The sequence below is a fragment of the Anomaloglossus baeobatrachus genome, chromosome 2 (genome assembly GCF_048569485.1).
Source record: "Anomaloglossus baeobatrachus isolate aAnoBae1 chromosome 2, aAnoBae1.hap1, whole genome shotgun sequence".
Lineage (NCBI taxonomy): Eukaryota > Metazoa > Chordata > Amphibia > Anura > Aromobatidae > Anomaloglossus > Anomaloglossus baeobatrachus.
In genome coordinates, this window is record NC_134354.1 from 350109029 (window position 1) to 350119750 (window position 10722).

General features: G+C 45.1%; 1 protein-coding gene across 2 annotated transcripts; it reads left to right on the plus strand.

Annotated features, from left to right (window-relative positions):
* Positions 1–3532: 3532 nt before the first annotated feature.
* Positions 3533–5350, plus strand: LOC142290030 (speriolin-like). 2 transcript variants are annotated; one of them, XM_075333974.1, is made up of 5 exons: positions 3533–3770; positions 3983–4024; positions 4412–4456; positions 4540–4682; positions 4994–5350. In XM_075333974.1, exons 1-5 carry the CDS (start codon positions 3542–3544, stop codon positions 5318–5320), a joined length of 786 nt encoding a protein of 261 aa, XP_075190089.1. In that variant the 5' UTR covers positions 3533–3541; the 3' UTR covers positions 5321–5350. The 2 variants fall into 2 exon arrangements, with proteins under 2 accessions (XP_075190089.1, XP_075190090.1); XM_075333975.1 differs by lacking the exon at positions 3983–4024.
* The last annotated feature ends 5372 nt before the right edge of the window (positions 5351–10722 follow it).

A 10722-nucleotide genomic window follows, 5' to 3' on the forward strand; every position in this document is an offset into this window, starting at 1 on the left:
GCTGCAAGCTATAACTTCTGCTTCCCTGGATAGCTCTGTGTTTGCTTCTTAGGGGTACTTTATATGTTGCGACATCGCTGCCGATATATCGTCGGGGTCACGTTGTTAGTGACGCACATCTGGCACCGGTAGCGACATTGCAGCGTGTAACACAAATGAATGACGATCAACAAGCACAAAATCGTTGCTTGTTGACACGACGCTCATTTCCATAATATCGGTGCTGCTGCAGGTACAATGTTGTTTGTCGTTCCTGCGGCAGCACACATCGCTGTGTGTGATGCCGCTGGAACGACAAACATCTCCTTACCTGCGTCCACCGGAAAAGGAGGAAGGAAGGAGGTGGGCGGGATGTTCTGGTCGCTCATCTCCTCCCCTCCTTTTCTATTGGGAGGCGGTTCAGGTTCAGTGACGCTGCTGTGATGTCGCTGTGACGCTGAACGAACTGCCCCCTTAGAAAGGAGGCGGTTCGCCAGTCACAGCGACGTCGCAGAGCAGGTATGTGCGTGTGATGCTGCCGTAGCGATAACGTTCGCTACGGCAGCGATCACCACATATCGGCCATACGACAGAGGCGGGTGCAATCGCGCTCGACATCGCTAGCAAATGCTAGCGATGTCGCAGCGTTTAAAGTACCCATTAGAATAGGTGTTTTCCTGTTTGACCCCAATTTGTTTGATCTCAGTGATGTCACCGCGCTAAGAAATTCTGGCTCAGGCACTGATTGGGCATGACCTCTAGAGTCACTGCTGGTCAGTGCCAGGCCCAATATTTCTCATAGGTTGAAGTAAAAATTCAGGGGATTTCGTGGGACCACTACACCATTGATTGTGTCGGATATTCATGGGTTTTTTTTCTATTCTTCTATTTTTGCCTTTATTCAAGTAAACTATATTTTTCTGTGTGTGAGGTTTTATTCCTATTATACTTATTGGGTCAGTAATGGGGGTGTCTACTAGACTCCTTTCCATTATTAACCACTGGGTTGGATGAGAGCTGACACTACGCAGCTGAAATCAACCCATAAACCGTTATCTCGATTAGCAATGTACCAGGGCAACAGGGAAGAGCTGCGGAAAAGTGTCAGAATTGGTGCAACTAATGTGATGCGTGAATTATGGGGTGCCTAGGCTATTTTAGGCTCAGTAGGGCCACATAACCATGGACCTTTCCAGCCGAGTAATGCTAGCCTGCAGCTGTCTGCTTTACCTTGGCAGGTAATCAAAATAAAGGGGGACCCCACATAATTTTTTTTATTCTTTATTTATTTATTACAATAAACAAGGCTAAAAACACCTTTTGGTGCCACATGAAAGGCACTTAAGGATGCAAGTGTACAACCCTACCTAAATGCCTGCTTTAATCTAAGCTCTTCTTCCTACATCAAGTCTCTCTGAAGTGCAGCATGCTGGCCAATTATAACAATACCAGTAGCCAACATGCCTACGGCATTGCTGTGGTTGGCAGGCAATCCCGCTTGTTTGATGGCTGAAAAACAGTTGCAGAGAGCGAAAGCAACGGTGAAGGAAAGGGAGAGCTGCTGAGGAATGGGGGCATCGGTTAAGTAAGGATGTACTCCATTGGTAGGCAGGAATATATTCCAAAAGGGTAACAATAAGGAAAAGTTAACAAAATCTTTTTTCCCCTTTATCTGTGTCGATTGTCTAAGCTATTTGAATAACAAGCTTATATACCCCTCACCTCTCTAATGTTTCATGGAGATTGATTAGGAAACCAATGGTATTTCGGCAACCTTCACTTTGTGAATTTATTCTTTGTTTTGAGTTTAGCTTTTAATGCATATCAATAAAATGTAAATTTTAATAATAGGTATATTCTGTCACATCGTCTTAAGGCCCCGTCACACTAAGCAACATCGCTAGCAACATCGCTGCTAACGAACAACTTTTGTGACGTTGCTAGCGATGTTGCTGTGTGTGACATCCAGCAACAACCTGGCCCCTGCTGTGAGGTCGTTGGTTGTTGCTGAATGTCCTGGGCCATTTTTTAGTTGTTGCTGTCCCGCTGTGAAGCACAGATCGCTGTGTGTGACAGCGAGACAGCAACAACTAAATGTGCAGGCAGCAGGAGCCGGCTTCTGCGGAGGCTGGTAACCACAGTAAACATCGGGTAACCAAGAAGCCCTGTCCTTGGTTACCCGATATTTACCTTTGATACCAGCCTCCACCGCTCTCACTGTCAGTGCCGGCTCCTGCTGTGTGCACATTTAGCTGCAGCACACATCGGGTTAATTAACCCCATGTGTGCTGTAACTAGGAGAGCAAGGAGCCAGCGCTAAGCATTGTGCGCTGCTCCCTGCTCTGTGCACATGTAGCTGCAGCACACATCGGGAAATTAACCCCATGTGTGCTGTAACTAGGAGAGCAGGGAGCCAGTGCTAAGCAGTGTGCGCTGCTCCCTGCTCTGTGCACATGTAGCTACAGCACACATCGGGAAATTAACCCCATGTGTGTTGTAACTAGGAGAGCAGGGAGCCAGCGCTCAGTGTGCGCTGCTCCCTGCTCTCTGCACATGTAGCTACAGCACACATCAGGAAATTAACCCCATGTGTGCTGTAACTAGGAGAGCAGGGAGCCAGCGCTCAGTGTGCGCTGCTCCCTGCTCTCTGCACGTGTAGCTCCGTGCGGTGGTAACCAAGGTAAATATCGGGTTGGTTACCCGATATTTACCTTAGTTACCAAGCGCAGCATCTTCCAAGCGGCGCTGGGGGCTTGTCACTGGTTGCTGGTGAGCTCACCAGCAACTTGTGTAGCCACGCTCCAGCGATCCCTGCCAGGTCAGGTTGCTGGTGGGATCGCTGGAGCGTTGCAGTGTGACATCTCACCAGCAACCTCCTAGCAACTTACCAGCGATCCCTATCGTTGTTGGGATCGCTGGTAAGTTGCTTAGTGTGACTGGACCTTTAATGAAAACCTCTCACTAGGTCAAAAATTGCCAATTTTTACTATTATGTTACTCTTGCTGCTCCCATGCGTATTTTGTAGTTTTTTTTTTTATTTTAAATCCACCATGCAGTTGCAGAGATTTTGGCCATTTTATTTGGTGTGCTCATTATACTAATGTTTATGGTCTTTATCAAAGGGGTGTTGCTCATAGGATTCCCTGGGGGATGGGGGTGAGTGTCTTTAGACTACTTTGCATAATTACCCTGTTAGTAATGCCCATCTAAGTGAAGACCAAAAAATATAGACTATTGGGATGCAATGAATAAATAGGTTCAGATTTTTAAACCTGAATGGAGGACAAAAAAACCCAAAACGGAACCTACAAAAGAAAACATTTTTATTGCACTGGTTTCTCATTTTTCTATAATTAATACTGTTAAATTGTTATTCCCGTGGTCACACAATACAAGTCATGTACTTATTGTTCCAAGGTGGTAAATTCCTATTGCCTGCAATGACCGATGAGCTCATTATCAGGTCTCAGTGACGCTGCCGGTGACATCACAGAACTTAGAATATTAGGTTTCCCCAGTGTTCCATCTCAGACATTCACCTGGTGAAGAATTTCTGTGAAGATGTTTTCAGGAACTTCTACTAATTACAACATGGACAATCCTGGTTTGTATTCTAGTGATGAAGAAGCCTTCAACACCGAGAGTTTGCGTCTACTAAAAGAGAATGCGAAGCTGCGCAAACTGATGGCGCTAATGCAGGAGAACGTGGAGCTTCGCTGTACTTTAAAAGAGCATGAAAGAAAAGCTCAAATTATAACACCTCCTGGACAACACAAGAAAGACCACAATGGTAAAACTGGGATAACACAAAGGAGTTTCCACCAAATCAGAATTTGTAATGGGCTGATGTTAACATTTCCTAATGAGATTGGTAGAATCTGGATAAACAATGTATAGAATGGTTTTGATTGGTGAACACATTTTTTACCTTCAGTTCATTCTCTTGTATAAGTGATAGGAAGCCAGACATGGAGATACAGATTACTATTTTTTGTATTCTAGGCATGAAAGAGAAAAAAAATACAGAAATATCACAACATCATTGTGAGTTATGTTTATTATTTTAGTATTTTCTTGATATTTGATATTTCATATATTACTCCACATTTTTGAACAATTGCATTTGTCCAAGAACATAATTATGATGATTTATGACCATGAATTGTTTAGATAGAACCTGAAATGTTTAGGTAGATCTTATCATTCAGGGTTTATCATGGATTAACTATAAGGGGGATGTCCACCATATCTATTCATGATTTGTAGGTCTAGTTTTGTAGCAGTAGAACCTGTCGGGCGCCCTCAGGCTCCAAGCCCCGGGTATGACTGATACCTGTTTATCTCATTCCTGGTGTATGGTTATTATCAAGGGAGTTTTATCATTAATGTTTATTACGTACAACTAATTTTAATATTATTTATATGTTCTAGACCTCAGAGAAGAAGCACAAATGGTCAATTCAGGCCCACACCTAGGTGACAATTCTTATATCTATATTCTCAATATATGTCATTGTAGGGATTTCACTAACCCTAATTTTACTATTGAACTTTTTTAGACCTAGAAAACATTAAGAAGTGTCAGCGCATTGTCGGAGAGCTGGCCTTTCAGCTGGACCACCGGATTCTGTGTGCCATCTTCCTGGAGCAACAACGAATGTATGGATACCGAGTACCAAATATAAAGGAGAAGATTATACAGGTGAGAAAACTAAAGTTACTATTAAAAAAATGAGATTTTTATTATATTTTTTTATTTTTATTTTTTTTAAAATGTAGTAAAGTGGTCACTGTGTGAATTCTTCAAACAAAATTGCATCTACATGTAGTAGAATATGGAAAAGTAGACAAGGCCTTCATTATGGCATGATGGCAAAATGAGCCATCACCTTGAATAATAAAAGCTTAGCCAGGCAGAAATGTGTTTGTCAATAGATTTGCCGATTTTAGCTATAATAGCCAATCCATATTGTGATTACCCCAGTATATTAAAGGTCTATATTATGATTACAGGTGACCACAATTCCAGCGACTGGAAAAGTTAATGAGAAATTAAGATATGAGTTGAACCAGCGCTACAATCACACCATGGATGAGCTGAGGAAATTTGGCTACAACCCAACAGTGCACCCACACTTTACAGAGTACATAGTCAACACCTATGGGATAACGAAGGATAGACATGCAAAAACCGAAGATCTTTCCTCCTATAATGACCCACAATACCTAAACAAGATGATAAATGAGTGCATGCCAAGAGACATAGTGGAAGACATCATAATAATCCTCAACTGTCTGGTATATTTTGCCAGAGATGATGGAAAATCTCTGCTCATCTAACCATAGAGTAGTCATTCATCTCTATAACCAAATCACAAATAATAAATGGTTTCATCTGAAAAAAAAGTGTCTAATTTAATCTAATAAAATACTCACAAATGGATTCTGCTCATTAAAAAGAAAAATAATCTTCAGGGTTTGTGCTCCAGTAGGATATGGAAACCTTACTTAGAATGTTGCCATATTGTCCTTAAACTGCTGTTTCACATTATGAATTTTGCTTTTTGCAGACTATCATCTAGTGATTATGTCTGGTATTGCTGTTTATCCTCATTTACTTGAATTTATACATACATGGCAATGCTCATGGATAAGAATTGAAATCCTGCTAGGATGTGGTGGGGGTTTGATGGCTCTTTAAGATGGCCTCCTGTTGAGAGTTGGATGCACTGACGGCCCTTATGTATAACGTAGGATTATAACAAGGCAGTATGAGGTCTGGGTTCAGCTAATAGTGGCCCTGTTATTAGTGTCACTTTGGAGTTTGAACCATAAGGGTCCCAAACAGAAATTAGCTTATTATGATTAGTTGTTGGAGAAAGACTTCATGCCTGGATCGGTCAGTAGCCAAAGAAGAAGAGGACGGCCAAGAACCTGCTATATCGAAACTGTAGCAGGACTAGCGCCAATATTAATTATTATCGCCAATAAGCCGGCTTGCTAATCTATATACAGTTAGGTCCAGAAATATTTGAACAGTGACACAAGTTTTGTTATTTTAGCTGTTTACAAAAACATGTTCAGAAATACAATTATATATATAATATGGGCTGAAAGTGCACACTCCCAGCTGCAATATGAGAGTTTTCACAACCATATAGGAGAAAGGGTTTAGGAATCATAGCTCTGTAATGCATAGCCTCCTCTTTTTCAAGGGACCAAAAGTAATTGGACAAGGGACTCTAAGAGCTGCAATTAACTCTGAAGGCGTCTCCCTCGTTAACTTGTAATCAATGAAGTAGTTAAAAGGTCTGGGGTTGATTACAGGTGTGTGGTTTTGCATTTGGAAGCTGTTGCTGTGACCAGACAACATGCGGTCTAAGGAGCTCTCAACTGAGGTGAAGCAGAACATCCTGAGGCTGAAAAAAAAGAAAAAATCCATCAGAGAGATAGCAGACATGCTTGGAGTAGCAAAATCAACAGTTGGGTACATTCTGAGAAAAAAGGAATTGACTGGTGAGCTTGGGAACTCAAAAAGGCCTGGGCGTCCATGGATGACAACAGTGGTGGATGATTGCCGCATACTTTCTTTCGTGAAGAAGAACCCGTTCACAACATCAACTGAAGTCCAGAACACTCTCAGTGAAGTAGGTGTATCTGTCTCTAAGTCAACAGTAAAGAGAAGACTCCATGAAAGTAAATACAAAGGGTTCACATCTAGATGCAAACCATTCATCAATTCCAAAAATAGATAGGCCAGAGTTAAATTTGCTGAAAAACACCTCATGAAGCCAGCTCAGTTCTGGAAAAGTATTCTATGGACAGATGAGACAAAGATCAACCTGTACCAGAATGATGGGAAGAAAAAAGTTTGGAGAAGAAAGGGAACGGCACATGATCCAAGGCACACCACATCCTCTGTAAAACATGGTGGAGGCAACGTGATGGCATGGGCATGCATGGCTTTCAATGGCACTGGGTCACTTGTGTTTATTGATGACATAACAGCAGACAAGAGTAGCCGGATGAATTCTGAAGTGTACCGGGATATACTTTCAGCCCAGATTCAGCCAAATGCCACAAAGTTGATCGGACGGCGCTTCATAGTACAGATGGACAATGACCCCAAGCCTACAGCCAAAGCTACCCAGGAGTTCATGAGTGCAAAAAAGTGGAACATTCTGCAATGGCCAAGTCAATCACCAGATCTTAACCCAATTGAGCATGCATTTCACTTGCTCAAATCCAGACTTAAGACGGAAAGACCCACAAACAAGCAAGACCTGAAGGCTGCGGCTGTAAAGGCCTGGCAAAGCATTAAGAAGGAGGAAACCCAGCGTTTGGTCATGTCCATGGGTTCCAGACTTAAGGCAGTGATTGCCTTCAAAGGATTCGCAACAAAATATTGAAAATAAAAATATTTTGATTGGGTTTGGTTTATTTGTCAAATTACTTTTGACCTCCAAAAATGTGGAGTGTTTGTAAAGAAATGTGTACAATTTCTACAATTTCTATCAGATATTTTTGTTCAAACCTTCAAATTAAACGTTACAATCTGCACTTGAATTCTGTTGTAGAGGTTTCATTTCAAATCCAATGTGGTGGCATGCAGAGCCCAACTCGCGAAAATTGTGTCACTGTCCAAATATTTCTGGACCTAACTGTATATAATTGCCTTATTCTGTCTGTCTGTCTGTCTGTCTTGCTCCAAAATTCTGTCGTTACCGCGACAAGCGTCTCATTGGCCACTAAACTCGCCTCGGCCCGGCCCCCCCGGCACGGATTGGCTGCTCAGCCAGGCTACGCCCCCCACAAGGATTGGCCTCTCGCCCCGGCCCCCTGCACGCATTGGCAACTCAGCCACGCCCCGCCCCCTCATGCATTGCATGCTCGCTCTGGCCCCGCCCCCCGCACGCATTCCCCGAACCGACACGGAGCCCCGACTCCCAGGTGAGAGCTGTACCCCCGGGAACCCACACCAGCATACGCCGGCAACCCAGCCGACACATACCCTCGCATTGCTGGGGTTGCCGGCGTACGCTGGTGTGGGCTCCCGTGCATGCGGGGGGTGTGGTACGCTGGTAACCATGGTACACATCGGGTAATATTGTGTAGCATGGTTACCAGTGTACACCGGCTCCCGGTACACATGTGCAGAAGAGAGAAGACAGAAGAAAGAAGACCCCCAATCATACTCACCAGAAGCCGAAGGCGAGCATGTGAGCGCATCAAGGTCCTGCAGCGGCGGAACACACACACACGCACACACATAAGAACAGACACACACACACACATCAGATCACACTCACTCTCACACACACCTCACACACACACACATGAGATCGCATCCACACACTCACAACATCCAGTGATATCGCTTGCTTCTCGGCGGCGATACTGTGCGTGCAGTGACCTTCCAGGACCTGCCAGAGGATCACATGGCCGGAAGCATGTGGTATCTTCGGATGTTGTGAGTGTGAGCGCGTATGTGCGATATCGTCAATGTGTGTGTGCGTGTATGCGATCGTGTGTGTGCGTGTATGCGATCGGGTGTGTGCGTGTATGCGATCGGCTGTGTGCGTGTATGCGATCGGATGTGTGCTTGTATGCGATCGGATGTGTGCGTGTATGAGATCGGATGTGCGCGTGTATGCGATCGGATGTGTGCGCGTATGCGATCGGATGTGTGCGTGTATGCGATCGGATGTGTGCGGGTATGCGATCGGATGTGTGCGTGTCGGCAGAAGGCAGAGGAGCACTGCGTGCAGCACAGCTGCTGGAACCGCCCACCGGAGGGCACAGGCAGAAGTGGGGTGTGAGAGTATGCGATCAAATGTGTGCGTGTATACTGTCTGATGTGTGACTGTGGAGCACGATGGGGGGTGCACAGCATGGGGGATGGAGCACAATGGGGAGTGCGCAGCATGGGGGATGGAGCACGATGGGGAGTGCGAAGCATGGGGGATGGAGCACGAAGGGGGGTGCGCAGCATGGGGGATGGACCACGATGGGGGGTGCGCAGCATGGGGGATGGAGCACGATGGGGGGTGCGCAGCATGGGGGATGGAGCACGATGGGGGGTGCACAGCATGGGGGATGGAGCACGATGGGGGGTGCGCAGCATGGGGGATGGAGCACCATGGGGGTGCACACCTCCCCCCAAAACACACACACACACTGGCACACGCGCACCGCACAACACACCACTAGAGATGAGCGAACCGGTCCTGGTTCGGCTCGAGGTCGGTTCGCCGAACGGAGGTCCCGTTCGAGTTCGGTTCGTCGAACGTTCGACGAACCGAACTCGAACTGCATAGGAAACAATGGCAGGCATTCACAAACACATAAAAACACCTAGAAAACACCCTCAAAGGTGTCCAAAAGGTGACAAACAACTCACAACACAAACACATGGGAAAGTGACAAGGACATATACTCATGCGAAAACAAAAGAGCAGGACAAGGAAAAAGTGGAGGACACACAGATATAGGCATGGCACGCCCTTCTAAAATCATGTAAAACACCACAAGGTGACTCCAAGCGGAGTATCCCTTTTTTCCAAAAATTGGGGCCCACACACACCCACCCATTCAGTGTCAGCACTTGTGCCCTAGTTGTACACTTCACAGCTAGATTTGCATCAAGCACATTCAAAAATACGCTATTCTTAACCGTCCCCAGGATGACTCCGGGGTAGGTAGCAAAGTCTTTCCTGATCCCAGCTCTGTTCATCTTGGCTTCTTTTAAAAACAATGTAAGCAAGGGTTACTCCAAGCGGAGTCTCCCTTTTTTTCCAAAAATTGGGCCCCACACACACCCACCCCTTCAGTGGCAGCACTTGTGCCCTAGTTATACACTTCACAGCTAGATTTGCATCAAGCACATTCAAAAATAAGCCATGCTTAACCGTCCCCAGGATGACTCCGGGGTAGGTAGCAAAGTCTTTCCTGATCCCAGCTCTGTGCATCTTGGATCATTTATAAAAAACACAGCAATCAAGGGTTACTCCAAGTGGAGTCTCCCTTTTTTTCCAAAAATTGTGCCCCACACACACCCACCCATTCAGTGGCAGCACTTGTGCCCTAGTTATACACTTCACAGCTAAATTTGCATCAAGCACATTCAAAAATAAGCCATACTTAACCGTCCCCAGGATGACTCCGGGGTAGGTAGCAAAGTCTTTCCTGATCCCAGCTCTGTGCATCTTGGATCATTTATAAAAAACACAGCAATCAAGGGTTACTCCAAGTGGAGTCTCCCTTTTTTTCCAAAAATTGTGCCCCACACACACCCACCCATTCAGTGGCAGCACTTGTGCCCTAGTTATACACTTCACAGCTAGATTTGCATCAAGCACATTCAAAAATAAGCCATGCTTAACCGTCCCCAGGATGACTCCGGGGTAGGTAGCAAAGTCTTTCCTGATCCCAGCTCTGTGCATCTTGGATCATTTATAAAAAACACAGCAATCAAGGGTTACTCCAAGTGGAGTCTCCCTTTTTTTCCAAAAATTGTGCCCCACACACACCCACCCATTCAGTGGCAGCACTTGTGCCCTAGTTATACACTTCACAGCTAGATTTGCATCAAGCACATTCAAAAATAAGCCATGCTTAACCGTCCCCAGGATGACTCCGGGGTAGGTAGCAAAGTCTTTCCTGATCCCAGCTCTGTGCATCTTGGATCATTTATAAAAAACACAGCAATCAAGGGTTACTCCTGTTAAGGTGAACTCATAACC

Bases quoted from the DNA above. Each gene is read 5' to 3' on its own strand.
- LOC142290030 (XM_075333974.1), top strand. From the start codon at position 3,542: ATGTTTTCAGGAACTTCTACTAATTACAACATGGACAATCCTGGTTTG. The intron at 4,025-4,411 runs GTGAGTTATGTT...TATATGTTCTAG, and splicing joins AGAAATATCACAACATCATT to ACCTCAGAGAAGAAGCACAA. The intron at 4,683-4,993 runs GTGAGAAAACTA...TTATGATTACAG, and splicing joins TAAAGGAGAAGATTATACAG to GTGACCACAATTCCAGCGAC.